This window comes from Rhinolophus sinicus, chromosome 16, assembly GCF_057876585.1.
Source record: "Rhinolophus sinicus isolate RSI-liver-muscle chromosome 16, RSI-T2T, whole genome shotgun sequence".
In the NCBI taxonomy this organism is placed as follows: Eukaryota; Metazoa; Chordata; class Mammalia; order Chiroptera; family Rhinolophidae; genus Rhinolophus; species Rhinolophus sinicus.
The window spans coordinates 12,194,751-12,214,554 of NC_142516.1; the positions used below are offsets into that span (position 1 = coordinate 12,194,751).

Below are 19,804 nucleotides of genomic sequence, written 5' to 3' on the forward strand. Positions count from 1 at the left end.
TGTACCATACTAGTCAAAATTCAAAGGAATGACATCCAGTGTGGACAAGGCTCTAGGTACACAGGAACTTTCAAACCCCTGGGGAGGGTAATTTGGGAGCCCTTGCAGAGTAGTTTAGTAATATCTATCAGAAGTTTAAATAATGAATGTTCTATGCTTACTGAGTACTTACTATGTGCCAGCACTAGTCTAAGCAATTAGTATAATCAATCACTTACATAATTATAGAACTCCTTTAATCCTTGCAACAACCCTATGATAGTTCTACTACTATCCCCATTTCACTGATAAGGACCCCAAGACAGAGAGGTTAAGCAACCTGCACACCTACAAAATACCGGTCCCGGGATTTGAACTCAGGCCGTCTGACTCCAGAACTAGTATTTTCAGTACTGACTCGCTATTGAGCCTGTGACCCAGCAAGTCTGGGAACTTGCTCTAATGCCATACTTAGCACAAGTGCAGAGGGACTGCTTGCAATCAGAAAAGGTGGAAATATTCTTTGATGTCCATCAACTAGCGGTCTGCCAAAAATTCTTCTGTTCGTAAACTAGAACACTACATAGCTGTTATAAAGGGCCAGGAGGTCCTGTAGTACAGAAAGATATTCGTGACTGTGTTGAGGGGAAAAAGGCCACAGAACAGCATAAATAGTTTGGATCCATTTATATCAAATAGAGATGGAAAAGTATATAATTAGACACAGAAGGATGTAATCTAGATGTTCTTTCACCAAAATGGTAACCATGTATCCATGGTAACCCATGGAGAGGAAGGAGGAGAGGTTGATTTTTGTTTTTAATTGAGTATTGTTACTTTTGTAATTAAGACATTTAAAAAAATAGTACTGGTTATCTTAAACCAGTGAAATCGCACTGACTTTCATTTTCTTTTTATATTCTTGAGTATTGCCCTCTATTTTAGTTTTATAGTGAGTGTGTGTTGCTTTATTAGAATAAAAATCACAAATCTCCTTGGTTTTCCTCTGTACGTGATGAGAATCTGCACCCCGTTTTGTTATTTTACCACAAATAAGCCGAGGGCACAATATGAGTATCACGACTCGGCGGGCCTTTGTCTCAGGTCTCAGCCACAGGACCAGAGCATGTCAGCTCAACAGCAGCCTCCATTCAATTTTAAACATCACAAGGAAGAAATTATAAATAAAGTCATTAACCATAACCCGCCCCCCCCCACACACACACATGCCCACTTCTGTAGTATTTCCCCAAGTATTTTCCCATCAGTTTTCTCTGTGGACTCCCAGAAATCCTACAAAGTGGACCTTACTGCCCTTCTCCCCACTTTACAGACTAGGAAACTGAGCCCGGAGAGAGGACATGTGCTGCCAAGACCCCACAGAGGAACATGACACAGATGTGTCCACAGTCAATGGCTTTCTCTTATTCTTAATGCAAGAGGCAAAGGAAGTAGACGGGTGCCCACTGGAGACAGGCAGAAACCAAGCCCCCCACCACACCCCGCAGGTGGATTTTGCTCAAGATAGCAGAGCTCGGAAAGACCGGGCCCCCTGCCTCCTTGCCCTGACCCCAGGAGACAGAGCAGCTGAGGCTCACCTTGTAGAGCTTGGCCAGCTTGCGGTTGGCCGCGTCCTCCTTGGCTGTGTCATCGGTACCCTCGGGCAGAGCTGGCTTGGGACCCAGCACCTGCAGAGATGGAGAGATGGAAGGGTGGCCATGAGCTCCCGGCAGCCTCATCCCCCTGGGAGGGGCCTGGGCTCCTGAGAGAGCCCCGCTCTCCAAGCAGGCAAGGACCATATAGGCATCGATGGCAACCCTCCAGTTAGGGGAAAACCCCCTCTCCAGAGACGTCCTGCATCTCTTCACATGCCTCCTGTGTATGGAGCTCAACCAGGTCGGCCTGTTAAGTCCTCTCCTCCCTGAGCCCTGTCTCCAAGAGTTCTGAGAATGTCCTGCTTCTCTGTCTCCAGGACGGTCCTTCAACCGGTGCCTCCTTGGCCTTCTAAGAGTAACTACAGCTACTGAACACCTTCCACTATGTGCCTTTAAGGGATCTCATTTAATGTCACATGCACACCAGGAGGCACAGATTATCACTCTCGTTTTACAGAAGAGGAAACTGAAGTCCACAGAGATGAGGTGACTTGTTCACACAGCTGTGAGGTGGCCACATCAGAATTGGAATCCAGATCCCTGTGACTTGAGAGCCGATTTTTACTCTTCCATGTTGGTCTACCTCTGCCAACAGCCCCAGCTCACTGCCCCTCCCAAGCCACGGTCGGTGTCCAGTCTCCTCCCCATGACAGTCACCATCTGCTCGTCCTAAAACCTGTAACTCAACACAAGGAGGAGCCAAGTGGCATGGAGCAGAGTTCATGGTCTCCCCGTTTTCCTGGTGAACTCTGCCTCTGCAAAGCCAAATGGCTGGTGATGGCACCACGCAGTTGACTAAATGGGCCACACACTACCAGGAATGGTCAGAAGAGGAAAGAGGGGATTGGGTCTCAGGCGTATATTTCTGACCTGGCGTCAGCATGAGGCTTGCCCTCAAGAGAGGCTGAGACTCTCCTCCTTGGCTCCTTGGGAGGACCTGGCCCTCCCAGCTGGAGGGTGTGGCTTAAACCCTAGAAAACAGCAGGGCCTGGATTCCAGCCCACCTCCCAGGGGCGTCTGGGAGTGGTGAGGGAAGCTGTTCTTCCCCACTTTCTAGCGAGTTCCAGCTTGGTAGAAAAACAAATTCACCTCAAAGTTGCCTACTGACTGGAAGAAAGTAAACAGCATCCTTTCCCAGGCTTGGCACCCCCCCTGCACTCCTGGGATGCGGCTGTCGGTACCTGGAGCATTGCCTCAGGCTCGCCGCCCTCCTCAGACACGTGCACTTGGGCTCGGCCACTGCGCTCGTTGTCCCGGATGCCCTTGGACACCTGTGTAGCCTTCAGCCTCTCAAATCGGTTGCTGTTGGAGCCACACCACTGGTAGATGTTCTGTAAGACAGGGACCCCATGTAAGGCAGCGCCCCAGCCTTTGAATAAGCCCTGCCCAGTAACAAGGTCAGGAGGAAACAGTGTGGTGTGTGTAAGCTCACCTTGTTTTCTGCTGGCCCAGGTGAGGGGGGTGGAGTGTACACATGCACACATCTAAGGGCAACGGGTGTGATCCATGTGCACCAGGGTATGTGAGTGCATGGCTCGGGATACGTGTTTTTTCACAGGTGAAACTACACAGAGAATGTGTATAACAATGTTTGCCTGCTGGTGGGAGTGGAAATTGCTACAACCACTTTGCAAAACCATCTGGCCACAGCTACGAAAGCTCAGTCTATCGAGATCCTATGAGCCCGCAATCCCTTTTCTAGGAACATACCCAACAAAAGTGCACCCAGATGTTCCCCAAAAGAGCTGTTCTCAGTCAGAACCTGTTCTAATAAGAAGGTTCTGAACCGTACCATGTATAATAGCCCCAAACTAGAAAACAGAAAGGATAAATAAATTGTGGCATATTCAGCCAATCGAATCGCACGTAGCAAGAAGAACGAACAATCTACAGCTAAAGGCAACAATGTGGATGGACCTCAGAAGCAGAATGCAGAACAGAAGTCAAACATAAAAAAGCACGGTTCCATGTACATCAAGTTCAGAATCAGGCGGAACTACTTTGTGCTGTTGAGAGAGTTCAGGGTAGTAGTTACCCTTGGGGGTGAAGGGACTCAAAGAGGACAGGAGGGGCCTTTTGGGGGCTGGTGAGGTTCTGTTTCTTGATCAGGGTGTTGGTTATATGGGTGTTCACTTTGTGAAATCCATACAGGTGTGCATTCAGGATTCACACACGCTTCTCTGTGCCTATAACCCTTTAATAAAAGCTTACACTCAATAAGTGTGTGCCCACATTTGCATAACAGTACATCACGTGTATACATGAGCTTGGGGTGGAATGTCTGCCGTGTCCATTTACAGGTATGAGTGCATGCGGATTTGGGAGGAATGGGTACAAAGCATCACACATCTGTATGGTGGGCCTGGGTAAGTGCACCCCACACACATTGCCATATACAGCTGTGAATGTGTAACTGCACGTCCAACACACACATATGTGGGTCCTTGAACAATACACCCAAACCCACTTGTGGAGCCATGTCCATGCTTGGTGGGCAAGAGCCTATAGTTTTTGTACATGCCTTCCATGTATTTGGAAGTGAGTGACTATATGTAAAAAGGTACAGCAGATGTGTATATGAACACAATATGTCAGAGAGTCTGTATATCAATCAAAGTCTGAGTACACTGTGCCCGAGGTCTGTTGGCATGTATATGATGGGCTGAGTCTACACGTGTGGGAGTCCATGCATGCCGGGCACATCTGTACCTCAGTCTTTGCAGGTGTGTCTGACTCATGCGTAGAGCAGGTGTGTGCATGGGGGCTGCTGTTCCTGTGGCTTGCCCTGTTCATGCCTTTGCATGTGTTAACATGGGTGTGTCTACCTCCCGGAGCCAGGCCAGAAGCACCTCAGTGGCCCCTGGGAAAAGGCAGGGCAGACTCACATTGCCCAGGTCCAGGATGAAGCAGTCGCCATTGTTGAAGCTCTCCCAGGACACGGGTACTTCAGTGGCACGGACCACACGCCGCCCTTTGACCTGGAAGAGTCTCTGCACCACCACCTCATTGGGTACCACGTGCTTGAATCCTGATGCCACGCCTCCTTTCTGTTGGGTCAAGAGATAGCGTCAGTCTCGGGGAGAGGGTCCAAAGAAGCAGATATGGGGGAAAAGAATAGGGTTGAGCTGAAGGAAATTCTGGCTGTGGACCAGTGGCCTTCCAGCAGATTCCCTACCACTACACCTTGTCGTCCTTTTGAATCTTATACTCCACTGACAAGAACACAGGGCCATTTTCCTGAATCAAAAGCTGCAAACACTTCTTTCTCAAAACCAGCATTTCCCAAGGGGTGTTCTAAGGAACCCTAGTCCCCAAGACATTCTGCAAGGAAAAGGTTCCCTGGCGGTGGAAGAAAAAGGCTTCCACTAGGGCCAGAAATGCGGCCACCCTGTCCAGGCCCCTCTTTGCTGCCTCCCTTTGCAGAGCGAAGCCAAGTCTGACTCTTGCCACACAGACTCCATGAGAGCAAGGGGACAATGGGAGCGAGTTTTAACTGGGTTCCTATTATGTCGACACACAGTAAACAATATGGAAACGTTTGTGAAATGATAATGCCCACCATGCAGGGCATTTTGCATCATGTATGAGGCAGGTGTCACTATCCCATCTTACAGATAAGGAAAATAAAGCCCAGAAGTGAAGGAACTTGCATAAGATCTCACAGCGAGGAAGTGCTGGAGCTAGGATTCAAACCCAGGTGTGACTGAATCGACAGGTTCTTCCCCCAATATCAGGCTTTCTTAGAGCAAAGGTCACTAGGGTCACTCAGGATGGGAGGCAGGAACAAGGCAACTGTTCAGGGCAGTCTTTCAAGTAATGTTTTTCCAGTTGTGAGTGGAGCGGCCCCTGGTGGCCTTTCATAGTACAAGCATGAGGCCTTTCGAGAGTATCCCCTGGGGCTCAGCAGGGTTGCCAAGGTGTTCACAGAGCCGTCTTCTGCCCTGCTTCAATGGCCCTGCTGCTGGGGGGCAGGTGAGGGAGGGCAGGTGAAGAGAAGATGAAACGCCCTGCGCTCACCTGCTAATGACTGCAGAGGATGCCACTCACTAAGTCCTTGCCATGGGCTAGGGCATCTGTTTTATGGACATGCAATGTGGTTCTCACAACAAGCCCTGAGGTAGGGACTCTCATTACCCCACTTCACAGGCAACGAAACAAGTGCTAAGAGGGTAAGTCCCATGCCCAGGGTCCCAGCTAGTTGGTGGCAGTGCTGGGTTTTACCCCTCAATTTGCCCTTCCAGGAACCCGGCCGTGCCCAAGTCTGCCAGCCCAGGGACTACTGAGTGTCTGTGGGCAGCCCTGACCTGGGGACTTCATTCAGCTGGAGGTAAAGAGACAGTGGATCTGAAAAGTCTCACTGTTTCAATGGATTCCTCAGAGACAAGGAATGGGGAGACAGGGGAAAAGACCCTTAACTTTTTTTAGTACATCTCTGAAATATTTTACTTGTTCAAGCAGGCCTTATATTTGATGTTTAAAAAAAAGAAACATTTTTTTTTACAAGAAAATGGGTTCTTTTATGTCATAAATCTTGGTTCCAATAAATTCTCTGTATATAAATTTATAAAAGATTAATTGATTTTTAATTATTGTGGGTGTGTACTTCCTGATAAATTAATTCCTCTGATCAAGAAAATTAGACCTGGAAAGACTAGTTAACAAAAAACAACAAAACCAAGCTCTGAAAAAAAAGAAAAGAAAAATGTAAAAACAAAAACAAAACAAAAAAACTGGAAAAAAAAGGAAGAAAGAAAAAAGAAAAGCTCTTAGAAGACATTGGTGGATCTATAACCACAGGGGACAGAAATTTTTTGAAATTTTCACTCTTTTCCACTTCTACTGTAATCTTTAGGATTGATTGTTGCTTTATATGGTCTAATCATTAGGTGGGCAGAGATTGACATCAAATTACTTGGAAAAAAATTCAATAGGATAAATTGTTTTAAAAGCTACTTTCCAAATATAGTTCTATATGTATATGAATATACATATCTATATGTTCATATACAGAGAGAGAGAAAAACTACCCACCATTTGGGGTACATCTCCAATCATAGGGGACTTTTACTTTTCAAAACCTGTGTTTCTATGTTTGATATTTCACAATAAGCTTGTATCACTCTTGTAGTCAGAAGAAGGAAAAATTTATAAAGATTTATATTTTTTTAAATGTTAAATTGTCTATAAAACAAAGAAAAAACGGATCAACCCAGCCCAGCCCAGATTGTTTGAATAAAGAGTTTCAAATAACCCAGCCCGGAGGGGTCTCTAGGGTTCTGTCTGAGAACAGAGAAAGAAGGAGGAAAAGAAGGAGGGGTGGGGCGGGGGTTGATGGGGACGGGATCAACGGATTCTGAAAAGTGCAGCAACTTTTAAAAGGAGTTATAGGTTGCAGAACAAGATGAGCCAGGCCCTGTGACAGCCCTCTCTAGTATCTCCTGTCCCCTCCCTGCCCCTTCTCACAACCGAGGACAGAATTGGCTCTGAGGTGCAGGCTTTCACAGAAACAAGTCTTGCGTAACAAGCTCTGCTCCTTGGGGATCTATAATTGATAAGGGCGCCAGGCCAGAACCTTGGGCTGGGCCAGCCAAGTGCGGGGGCAGCCGGAGGACTTGGCAGAAGGTAGAAAACAGGATCGGCCTTGGAACTCATATTTTCACCAGGAACAGGGTCTTCCAGAACTGATGTCCCAAATCCAGGCCCAGGTTGGGAACCCGCCCCCTGGACCATTCCTGAGTTTGGTCCAAGAACATCCTGAAAAAATCCCCGGAGGGTGGGGGAGCCTTGCTAAACATGACCTAGGCTCTACCTGAGCTAAGATCAGAGACCAGGAGACCTAGAAATGTCCACTGTGAACCAGCTCCATGCTAGCCCTTCACACCCAGGTTTGAATCCCAGCTCCATCCCTTACCAGCTGTGCAAGTTGCTTAACTTGTCCACACAGCAACAATAAGCAGCGCTATTTATTTATTTATTTAAGGAGGGCGCAGCTCACAGTGGCCCATGCAGGGATCGAACTGGCAACCTTGGTGTTATTAGCACCACGCTCTAACCAACTGAGCTAAACAGCCACCCCAATTATCATATAAATGATCAATGTTTGCTGAATGGATGACAAATGAGGAATGTGTCAGGGCACACACCCAGAAGCACACAACTGGCCCAAAGCCTCAAAGCAGTTACAAGAGTGGCCTTGGGACCAGAACCCTTAATCTTTCTGGCTCCTGGTCAAGTGCTCTTTCCGCTCCCTAGTCCAGGAGCTGCAAAAAAGCCTGGTCCTTCTCCAGGTCAGAGGCCTGGGTCCCAACCTTCTTACCTCTCCTTCAAGGTACCAAGGGTCCCAAGGTACCAAGGTATAAGCCCCAGAAGGGGCTTTGTAAGTAGAAGGTAGAGCCGGACAGCTCAGGATTAGCAGCTGTGAGCACCAGTGAACTGGCAGACATGGGGCGCTGGTAGGCTCCCGGGAATCCAGCCCACCTCTGCCCAGCCCAGAGCTGAGGCCCTGTTCCCAGGATACACCCTGCCCCTATCTCCGTCTCACCAGCATGTTCCCATCATCCAATTCCTTGTGCCTCACCTGGGCAGAAAGGGTCACCACAGAGGACCCTGAGGTCCAGAGAGGGACAATGACTTCTATAAAGTCACGCAACACATCAGTGGCACAGACTTGGCTTGAGAGGCAGGTTGGTGTAGTGGAAAGAATGCTGGGAGTCAGGAGATCTGGGTTCTGGTCTTAGCTCTGGGACTGACTTGCTGTGTAACCCTGGACTAGTTGTTTAACCTCTCTGTGCCTCAGTTCCCCTCTATCCCGTAAAATAAGAGATTTGGACTCTGACATTAAGGTCCATTTGGCTATCAAAGCTTGTGATCCTCTCCCTGTCCCGACCAAAGAGAACCCCAGCTCTGCAAAACTACAGCTTTTCCTGAGCCCTTCCAAGCCAAGCCCTGTGCAAGGCATTTCCCAGCTACACCTTTACCAAATCCTCTCCCCAGGCCTGAAGGGCAGGTACAACTGGCTCTTGTGTTACCGGAGAGGAGAAGGAGGCTCAAGGAGGCCAAGTGGCCTGCCAGAAGTCACACAGCGTATTAGGGCACAGCTTCTCAGGACTCCTAGCTTGGCTTTGCTCAGCCCCACCTGGCTGGGGACTGAGGGAAAGATCTGTGTTGGTTCAGATTCTTCAGAGTTCAAGTTCAAGGGGGATTCTTCTAACGAACAGAAAGAAGAACGTCATCAAAGGTGCCCCTTTCAAATATCTAACATGGGCACTCTGTTGGCAGGGCCAAAAATCTAAGGGGTGCAGGAATAGGACTAGGTCCACGCCCCTGGCAAGCAAGGGACTAGGTTTCCACCCATGGCCCACACCTTGCTACTGGGGCTAGGAAGACAACTCTGTGAGACGATGGGGAACTTTCTTCTCTCCATTTTAACATAAGGAACCAGAGGCTCACAGAGGAATTGTGATTTGTCCAAGGTCACACAGCTAGGAAGGGTCCAGGATTCAAACCCAGGGCTGGCCAACTCCAAAGGCTGAGCTCTGACCTGTCTGCTGACATCACCCCACAAGACTGAAAGATGGGTGGGCCTGAACATGTCCTGCCATTGGTGCAATTGTCCCTGCCGCCCAGGACCCACCTGGTATTTGAGGCCAGACTTGAAATAGCCGAGGAAGGTGGCCGACTCGAAGCCCTGGACCTCGCGGTGCTGCACGGCCCGACCATTCAGGTAGTCGTCCAGCTGCACGGTGAAGATGGCGGCTGCTCCACTCTCATCCTGGGTACACTCATTGCCTAGACGACATTCGAGCAGCGTAAGCCTGGCTTCTGGAGTGGTCCCAGCCTCCTGTGGAGGACTCTGGAGCCCCCAGCATGGAGCAGGCCTGGCTGTACCAACTGGGCAAGCCCCTCAGTTAATCCAGCTACGTAGTGGGGGAAGTGGGGGCCGGACTCCATGGTCTCTGAGTCCTCTCAGCTCTGACACGTTCCCCCCCCTCACCTCTCTCCCGCATTGCCCCGCACTCACTCTCAGGCCTCCTGAGCGTGACGCCAGGCCTGGGAGCAAGGGCTCAATTCACACATTAGGAAACTGAGGCTCAGTAGGGGCAGGACTTACAGTCACACTACAGAGCTGTGGCAGGGACTCCAGGCTCCCAACTCTGAAGGGTAAACTGAGGCATGGCTGGAGACGAGCCAGGGAATGTGTGGAGCAGGTCCAGGGTCCCCAAGTCACCCCCAATTCTGAGTGCTGCACTAACTCGTTTACCCCTCCCAACAGCCCTCTGAGGTAGTGTGGCACTGCCATCATGTCCACTTTCCAGAGGGACTGAGTGCGTTGCCAAAGGGCAAGGCTGGGCTCTGAACTCGGGCAGGCTGGCGCTAGAGTTTGGGGACACATAATCACCAGCCAACGGCCTGGGACCTACTTGATGCTCAGTAGTCACTTAGCTCCCATGGGCGTCCCCCTGGGGACCATGCCTCTAAGTCTGTGCTTTATGGGAGTGGGGCCTGGGGTGGGGGCCGGCCTCACCCAGCCAGTAGTGCAGGTCATACTGCAGGTTCCCGTTCCTCAGCTGCACTGTCTTCAGGATGACATAGGCATCGCCTGTGTAGAAGTTTCCGTAAAGGTTGGGGGGCACAGGTACCAGGTCGAACTTCTCCACACGCCAGATCTGCAGACCAGGCACCTTTCCGGCCTTGAGGAACTCGGGGTGTTCCACCACCATGCTGCCGGGCTGGAAGAGACAGGGCGGAGCCTGAGCAGGGGCCGGGGCCCTGGCGGGGAGAGACCCCGGGCATGAGGGAGGGTGGTTTCCAGCACCAAGAGCATCCCACTTGAGCCTCTGACTCTCCCCACCCCCCGAGGCAAGTCTAACCCCTTCTACAACCGCTGTCTCAAGGAGTGAGCAAACAGGGAAGAGTTTAGGCTCCAAACCCTGTCCTTGGCCAGAGAGTAATCAGTTCTCCGATGATGGGGCGACAAAGGGCTCTACCTCCCTTCTCCTTCCCTTCTTAGTGCCAATTGGATGGGACAGCTGAGGCACAGAGAGGTGAAGTGACTCTGCCAAGGACCCCCAGCCAGAAAATGGCATGGCAGGGATTGCCCCAAGCTCCAAGAGCATGAGCTCTGGGGCCATGGAAAGAGCCCCTCAGACGGCAGTGATAACGCTGGGGGTCTCCAGGAGCTCAGCATTGTTCCCTTCCAGCATCCTCAGTGGCTCTTAGAACTAGAAGGGTCTTCAGAAAGCTCCTCATCCAACCCCATTCTGCAGATGGGGAAACTGAGGCCCAAAGTGGGGAGGGGACTGGCCCACGGTCACACAGCCTGTTTGTTTTTGCTCTTTGGAAATGGGAAGGTATCCCATGCCCTGTCCATGTCCCCCATCACATCCCCAAGAAGGGCCTAAATGACTTAGCCCAAGTGGCCTCCTGCGCTGTCTGCCTCCTCCCTCCTGCCCCCCCAACACCCCATCCCCAAGTCCCATTTCTTAGAAAAGGCAGAGGATGCAGCTGGGGTCTGCCGAGCCTGTTGGAGATAAGGAGGTCAAGAATGGGGCAAAGGCCATCAGACATGCAGGGGGCTAGAGATGGAGCAGAGTGAGACGGTTAGCCTGAGGCCAAAGGGCAGAATCAGCAGGCACAGGTCACCTGGCCGGAGGACAGATCTGGTGGGAGAAGTCAGAGAAACCAGACAGGGAGAACTCAGGCAGAGGGGTGAAGAAACACAAAAGGGAACCAGGAGAGAAGAGGAAAAACCAGACAGGACAGAGGAGATATCAGAGAGGGGTGAATAAATAAGAGTAACGACAATAAGCACACAGAGGTGACATCATACAAAACAAAGGGAGAAAATATTGGAGAGGGAGGGAAATAGCAGATGAGAAAGAGGAATCTGAAATAGAAGAAATAAGAAGAGGGAAGAAGAGAAATCAGGCAGAGGGAAGGAAAAACTAGATGAGGAAAAGGAGAAATCAGGCAGCAGGGATGGATAAGACAACAGAAGGCGGCGAGGGAAAAGAAATCCGGCCAAGGTGAGGTTAGCCTCTAGGGAGGTTAACAGCCAGGTCCCCGAGGCTCCCACCCCCATCAACGGGAGCCCAGGAAGCAGCAAGAGATACTTACAAAGCAACAAAACAGTTTTTCCATTCTAGACCTGAATTACTCCCCTTTTCCTAGCGCTGTATCTGCAAGAACTTACAATAGAGAGTTACTCTGGGAGCCCCCGGTCCCCCTGGACACTCACCCGCGCCTCGGACGCACGCCCCTGGGGCGCGGATGTCTGGGCCGCCCCCCGCGCCGCGGTGGCCGCGCGGGCAGGCGGCGACAGCACGCACAGCGCCAGGACCAGCGCGCCGAGCAGGGCGGGCGCAGAGCGGTGCGGAGCCATGGCAGCGATGGCAGCAGAAGACCCAGTGAGCAGCCACCGCCTTCGGGTCGCTCACTTTAAGTAGCCACCCGCCCATCGCATCCAAGCCGGGAACGCCCTGCAGGGAGGGCGCGGGGCAGGGTTGGGCCCCAGCGGGGCCCAGGAGGGGCGGGGACCTGGCCTGGATTTTGGAGACATCGGGGTTCCCATCGGACCAAACCGACTGGGCGCGGCCGCCCCTTCACCCCAGCTCCAGGGCAGAGACCAAGCACAGGGGCTGGCATACAGCAGGCGCTAAGTCTATGGATACTAAATGGGCGAATTCACGAATGGCAGGGAGCCCAGCTCAGCGACCTGTGAGACCCACGCAAGACCCCTCCCCCTCCGCACCTAACATCTCCAGGACTTATTGTAGGTTCCCCACGCCTCATAAGAAGGTTGACACAAGACATCCTTTACAGAGTGGGTATATCGGCAGGCCCATTTTACAGAGGGGGGGAAACTGCTGCGAATGGCCCAGCCACCTGCACAGCAGGACGTGGTGCAGCTAAGATTTGAACCCAATCAGTCTGGGTGGCCCAACTCCCAGTAGCTAGGGGCCGACTGGACCGGGAGCAAACAGAACTTAGCGGGGGCTGGCAGACCTCTCCACTCCTGCAGTTGCACGTTCTTCTACTGCATTCAAGACTGCCCTTCTTTCCTTATTTTTCAACAGTTTTCATTTTTTAAAACTTATTTTTTATCAAAGCTTAAAGTCACATATTTGTACAGTTACTTCTCCCCAGGGGCAACCACTTCTATCTACCCCCTTTAGCTGATGATTTCAGTGTTTACCTTCATGTCCTAAATAACAAATTCTGTTGCGTATTGTAGTTGTTTTTGTTTTGGGGTTTTTTGTGTGTGTTTTGTTTTGTTTTTTCAGTTCTAGGTCCTATCTAGTGGCTCCCCCTGGGGAAGACGAGGTTTTAAGCCTTGTCCCCACTCCCAGGCTCCCTTCCCATTGCTCCACCCTCCCACTCGTGAGGCAGAGTCACTGCATTAGGAGGACTCTTCAGACTCTCTTAATCCTGCCAATCCCTCTCTCCTCCCTCCCATCACACTACTTATCTATTTCCAAGTTCTCTTTGCATCCCAGATCTCCCCATCTTCCAAGAGCCTGGTGGGACGTCAGGAAAGAGAAATGGGGATTTGGAGACCTGGCTCTGACTCCCACCACTGTGTGTAAGTTACTTTCCTTTTCTATGCCTGTCTCCTCATCTACTAAATGGGTACAGTGGTTGCTGAGGACTAAATCAATCTCTGTGTATGTGTGAAAATGGCCTGGCCTGCAACCAGGTAAATGGGAGTTCCCGTCCCCTTCCCCACAGCTATGGTCCCCTGTCCCAGCCCCTCCTGGAGCCCCAGCTTCTATCTAATCAGTGGCAATTGGACCTCCGCCCTCCACAACTTCCTTCTACAGAAGGGGGTCTGTGGGACAGATAAAGGGCTAAGGGAACACACACACAGAGATGGTTCAGATCGTAAGGATTGTAAGAAGACTTCATGGAGAAAGGAACTTGTGACCAGGGCGTTGAAGGACAAGGGGGAGGGAGCCTAAGAAGAAAAGGCATTTTCAGGGAGGGAACAGCATGGACAAAGGGCAAGCAAACAAACCACACGCAGCGAATAACGAGGGGTCCAGTCTGAAACACAGGGAAAAAGAGATGAGGCGGGAGAGGGCGGCAGGAGTTCACAGGGCGCTACACTGAAGAGTCTGAACTTTATATCTGGGTGTCTGTGGGGCGCCACAGAGAGATGCCAAGTTCTCTGTCTGTCTAGGCCCTGGCCCAGGGAGCCTGCAGTGGGCCAGTTCAGGCCTAAGTTCAGACAGTTCTTCCCTCTCTTTAGGCATTTGGGTGATTATAAAAACCCCACAGTTGTAAAACAAACAAACAAATAAACAAACAAAACCCACAGTTGTCATATGCTCTGATGGAAGCATCAACTGGCTTCACCTCTTTGGGTAGTAATTTGATTATCCAAATTCGAAACACACGAGGTAACAACAGATCCACTTTCTTCAGAATTACTTACAAAGGAACACAAAAATATATGTGCAAGGATGTTCACTGAAGCATTGTTTGAGGAAAACTGGAAAGGACCCAAATGTCCTGGTTAAATAAATTACGGCGGTGCCATACAACGGACCACTCTGCAGCTGTGAAAACACAATGAGCTAGATGTGATTGTGCCTGGCACATAGTAGGCACTCAAGCACGGAGAGCTGTCCAAGGGAAAAAAAGCAAATTGTACGACTGCAGTATGACTCCTCTCTGCTTTTTTATAAGGGTGTCTGTGTTTGCACACATCCCTCAAAAGTCAAGGAGGACAAATGCCAAACTGTCACGGCAGTTTGCTTGGAAGAGATGAGAAAGGAGAATTTCCTCCTCTGATACTGTTGTGATAGCCTGAGGCTGCAGTGAGCCCCTCGATCACTGCAGTCAGCAGGAGGACACATTTTAGGGTGATGACAACATTCTAACACTGGATTATGGGGATGACTACACAACTGAAAAATCTACTAAAAATCAATGCGCTGTATGCTTACAATGGGTGAGTTGTTATGGTATGTAACTCACACCTCAATACACTTGCTGGGGAAAAAAAAGAAAACTTGCTATAGGAGTTGAAACTATTTACAAATATGTATCCAATGCAATTGATGTTTTTTAATGAAACACTGATCTAGAAAGAAGTCCTTTTCAAAATATATAGTGATGCCTGCTCATTAGAGAATTTGGAAAATCCAAACAAGTAGGAAAAAGAAATGTCCTTGTCATCCCAGCCCCCAGAGTGAATTGGAGCTGGAGGCTGGCCCGGGTCAGCAGGCCCTTCTTGGAGCACTGTGGCTCTGACCTCCCCACTGGGTGATTAACGGAGGGTGTGGCCTTGGGCACGGGGGTCTGACAAGCAGCCCAGGGTCACTGGCCCTCAGGTTAATGGTCACAAAGGCCTTGCAGCTTTGCCTGCCACATCTGAGTAGCTCTGGAGCCTGGGCCCTCAGCATTGGAGACCTGGTGAATGGGCCCTGGGCCCCACCCTCCGGGAGCCCACAGCCTGGAAACTCTACTTGGTAGAGATGTGTGGAGCCTGTCATGGGGGCAACATGGTCTTGTGCTGCTCCCTGCCTGGAAGAGGATGTATGAGTTCAGGAGAGTGGGGGACTTGGGTGCAAGAGAGGGGCAAGGTAGACCCCAAGGTAGAAAGGAAGAGGCCCCACTGCTAGACCTGGCTCTGTCACTGACTTCCTGCGTGATTTGAGACAAGTCACTGCCCCTCTCTGAGCCTTGGGGTCTCCACTGCAAAAGATGAGATAGGTCCCTGTGCTATTTCCAGCTCCAGCATTCCCAGATCCTGGCTGTGCAACCACATCCAGAACCTACATGTCTCTGAGCCTCAAGGTTCTTATCTGTAAAATGGTACTGGACCAGGTCACCTGTACAGGTACTTCTGAATCTGACAGTCCAGCACCTGTCCTGCAGAAGGAAGCATTGCCATCACCATGCTACCTCTCCTCTGGGCCCAGACATCTCTGGGAGAAAAGAGGAAGGAAAGGAGAGGGGGGTCCAAGACTGAGTCTCCTCATAGCAACCAAGGGAAATAGACATTAAAATTTCCATTTTACAGATGGGGAAACAGACTCAGGGAGGTTCGGTCACTTACTCAGGGCCACTCAGCTGGAAAGAGGCATTCCTGAGACTCAGACACAAGTGTGGCTGGCTCTAGTCTCTAAGGTCTGTCTGGGGAGAAAAGCAGGGCCTCCTGGCACCATCCAGCCCGGGCAGGGAGCAAGTGTCCTTTCCAGGTAAAGGGTTGCAGTTGCTAAATCAGCCAAAGGCAAGCCATGCCTGGCAGCCAGCAGTCTCTGGGGCAGCCGTCCCCACCACACCCCCCAGGCCAGGGCAGGAGGCTGGACCGGAAAAGCCCTCTGCCCTCCACACACCTGTGTGAGCACCCAGGACAAAGGCATGTCTTAGGAAGAAGTTCAGGCTGTGGCCACTGAGTGGACGATGGCCTGACACCTACATCCGATGCCACTCATGGGCACTCAGGTCAGCCATGGTTACTGTGAGCTGAGAGGCAGCCTGGTTCTGCTGCCACTCACTCTGTGAGCACACCCTCAACCCTGCCCTTCTCTGGACCCCAGAGGTCCCCTGGTCTTGGTTGTTCCTGGCTCCTGCCCGGTACCATGCACACAGTAGGCAGCTTTTCAGTGTCTGCCACAGGAAGAAGCCATAGAGCCCACAATCTTCCCCTGTAGTTGGACCCAGGACCGCCACGGGCTTCGGCCCTACCTCCTCTGTGACCTTAGGCTAGTCTCCGTGTCTCTCTGGTGTCCCAGGGCAGCTACCAGAGCCTGGAGGAGGCGGCCTCACCCTCCGCCCCTGGCCACAGTGTACAAAAGGCCTTGGCCAGGGCTGGAAGACGCCGCCCTGTTCTTTTCTCTTCACCCCAAACACAGTTGTTTCTGATTTCCCAGCAGCTGGCCACTCATGGGAAGCCTCCCGGAGTTTGTTTGCTGTTCTCTGGGTCCTCCTGGGAACACCCGCCCCGCTGGCCCAGGATTTTGCTAATTGGGACAATGGTAAACAAAGAAGCAAGTTATAAAACTCAGTGAAACTGGACAGGGCCGCAGGCAGGTCTGGAGAGCCCCCGTGGACCTGAAAGGATGTGTGTTTTAGAATTTGGGAGACTCAGTTCCTTGAAGTGACTCAGTTTTCTTATCTAAAAAACTGGGAGAATGATACCTAGCTCACGAGGCAGTGAGGAGGCCCAAGGCCTGACACACGGTAAGAGCTCCCCAAAAGTTAGAACGCTTCTTCTTGAACTATCTGGTTTCTTTGCAGAGGCTTTTATTCAGCATCTGTATACCATGTGGGAACAGTGGAGCAGGAGAAAGGTTACAGACTCCACAGGGAGATTCTTGAGTTCAGGTCTGGGCTATGTCACCTGGAGCAAGTTACTTCCCCCTCTGAGCCTTGGGTGACTCATTTGTAAACAGGGATAGCGGTGTCCAGTTGCAGGGCAGTTGGGAGCTCTGGAGCAAAGGTAGTGTTGGGGGCCATTGCTCAGCGCAGGACTCATTAGCAGCCATGTTCATTAGGCTTCCTGTCTTTGTAGATGGTGACACCAAGAACAAGACTGGGACTTCTCAGAATCAACAGCGAGTCCCTGGCAGAACAGACTGAGGCCCCAGGGCCCTTGGTGACCAGACCAGAGCTGAGGCCTGTGTCCCTGCCAGGACAGCGCTCACGCTAAGGGCCAGCTGGATCTCTGTGTGGGCCCAGCCTATCCTGGGTGTGGACAGCTTTTGGGGAGATGGCCAGTGGGGTTTGGCTGAAGCCACCTCTAGGAGGCCGACTATCCCAGGGACCAAAGCCACTGGCCCTTTCCCAGCTTCTGGAGGCAAGCCCACCTAGTGCTGAGAGCCAAGGCAGGACATTCGGAAGGGGCCAGGCCCTGCCACTTCCTGACCCCGTGCCCTGGAAGCTGCCAGATTTGGCCATGGGTGCAAGCCCAGCGCCCTTCTTGCCACGGCCCACTTCACAGTCTGTCTCCCCTTTCCTGGGGAAGGAAACACGGTGGGCCAGCAGCTCGGCTGTAAACAGCTGCAAACAACTACATCGTAGCCCGTCCGGCACCCCTCATCTTGCCGAAAGGGGAGCCCAGGCACAAATCAGCAGCAGGGCAGAGGCCCAGCTGCAGGCGCTGTGGCCGCAGGACCGTCTCCATCTGCAAACCTCCTGGGAAAGCAGTGCCTAGGGGGCCCCAGCCAGAGCCAGGATGAGCAGGAGCCGCAGGAGGCAGCTCCCTGGCTCCACAGAGCGAAGGGCTTTCCAGGAGGGAGAAAAGCAACGTGCAAGACTGTGAAAGACGCTCCCGCCAGGAACATCTGGGCCTAATTCCTGACCTACCACTTCCTAAGTGTGGTGTGAGCAGGTCGCTTCTGCTCTCTGAGCCTCCACTTCCTCATCCGTACCATGGGGATTATAATACCCTTCCTAGGGTTGTTGTGGGAATTTAATAAGGTAAAATACGTGTGGGGCTTTGCACAGTGCTGGGCGCAGAGTATGCACTATAAAGGATTATTGTTAGTTGAGCACTGGGGAAAGTTTCTCTCTCTCTGAGAGGCTCAAGTTCCTTATGTATGAAACTGGTGTAAAAGTGCCTTTCTCGAAAGCGAATGGAAAGGATGGAATGAGACCATAAGTGTGGAAGATCCTCGGACCATGCCTGGCATAAAACAGATGTTCAAAAATGCCAGTTTCCTTTGGTCAGGAGCAGGAGCTGAGGCTGGTGAGCTCAGGATGCCGAGAATGGGTGAGGGGTGCGTGACCTCCCGGCCAAGAGAATACAAGGAATGTGTGGGGTGATTTTGGACAGAGCTCAAATCCCTACCATGGGGAGGTGGGGGGAACTGGGCGAGTGGCCCTCCTGTGGCACTTCACTTTCCTCCTCTGTAGAATGGGGTGAGGGTCCCTGCCTTGTGGGGTGCCTGGGAGGGCTGAAGGAGCCCAGGCACGGTGCTTGGCACACAGCCAGCACTCAATTACTGTAACATCCAAAGACGAGCCCTAGCACATGTCCAGGCCCTGCACACATCCAGCTCACGGGCCCCTACACCCACCCTTGACCTCTACCTCTCTGTCCCTTCATCCGAAGGAGGGGAGAGTTGGAGGGTCCCAGCCAAGGCCCTGAAACCCAGGGTGGTGGCTGGTGCCAGGGATGGGGAGGCATCTCAGGAGAGGGCCTCGAGCCAGCACCTAAGGAGCCTAACTTGCCTTCACCCCCTCCACGAGTCTCTCCTGATGACGCCTCTCCTCGGGTCTGCCTTCACCCAAAACAACAAGGGCTCTGATCCCAGCCCTGCCACCTACTACCTGGGTAAGTGACTCAACCTCTCTGAGCCTGTGTCCTTGGGTATGGAATGGCCAGACTGTGTCACAGGCTTGCCAGAACTTGATACCAGTAAAAATCAATTATGGAAAAACTCCAAATGCTATGGCATGATTGGAGAGTCTTTGCAATGAACCTCAAACTCTAAACTACAATAGAACATCCAGAGATTCAAAGATGTTTTTATTATTACTAATCCTTTTAATTGGTTTTTAAAAGTACTTTCCCCTCTTCAGCATAAACAGAGGTATGGTACTGGAATGCTTTTGTTCCTTTCCCAGCTCAGAGGACAATCGTAACCAGCTGGAAGAATTAAACATGATCCAGCACATAGTAGGCACACAGTAGGGCTCCAGAACGATGGGTTCCAGTAGGTCTTCCCTCCCCAGGTTTGCTCCTGACCTCACCTCCCTCCAGACACCAGTCACCGGCATCATCTTCCAGGTGCCTGACCCTCTGGGGGCTTCCAGAACCCTCTGGGACACTCTTAGAGGCAGGGCCTAATCAGAATCCTCCCACCAGGATATAGTATGTAAGGGCTGAGGCCAGAGCCGAGATGCTCAAACCCAGCCACTCCTGCTTCACACTCACTTCCCACCCCCACAAACCAACCACTATCCTGGTTCAGGGTCCCCATCTTTCCTCTGGAACCACTGCACCAGCTTCCTCACTAACTTCAACTGTCCCATTATCCAGAGATTGCATCATTCCCTACTCAAGACCCTTCCACGGCCCCCAGTGCAGACTGAAAGCAGCTTGGCACCTGAGGCCCTCTGTGATCTGGTGCCCACGTGTGCTTGCAGCCTCATCACTTGCCGACCTCCACCACCAACGTCTGTGCCATCTAACCTTGTTTGTATACGTCCTCAATTTC

General features: G+C 51.5%; 1 protein-coding gene across 5 annotated transcripts in view; it reads right to left on the reverse strand.

The window, feature by feature from the left end:
- The window catches only part of GSN (gelsolin), a 52,427-nt gene that overhangs the window by 14,547 nt on the left and 18,076 nt on the right, over positions 1 to 19,804 (reverse strand). For 3 of the 5 annotated variants that reach the window (XM_019731226.3, XM_074330944.2, XM_019731223.3), the window contains 5 exons: positions 10,159 to 10,363; positions 9,268 to 9,422; positions 4,520 to 4,681; positions 2,816 to 2,965; positions 1,578 to 1,667 (listed from right to left, as the gene is read on the reverse strand). In XM_019731226.3, the coding sequence (XP_019586785.1) occupies positions 1,578 to 1,667; positions 2,816 to 2,965; positions 4,520 to 4,681; positions 9,268 to 9,422; positions 10,159 to 10,354 (753 nt within the window). In that variant the 5' untranslated portion in view covers positions 10,355 to 10,363. Of the gene's footprint in view, positions 1 to 1,577; positions 1,668 to 2,815; positions 2,966 to 4,519; positions 4,682 to 9,267; positions 9,423 to 10,158; positions 10,364 to 11,750; positions 11,822 to 11,871; positions 12,063 to 19,804 lie in introns of those variants that run through there. The other 2 variants (XM_074330943.2, XM_019731222.3) reach the window with 2 other exon arrangements.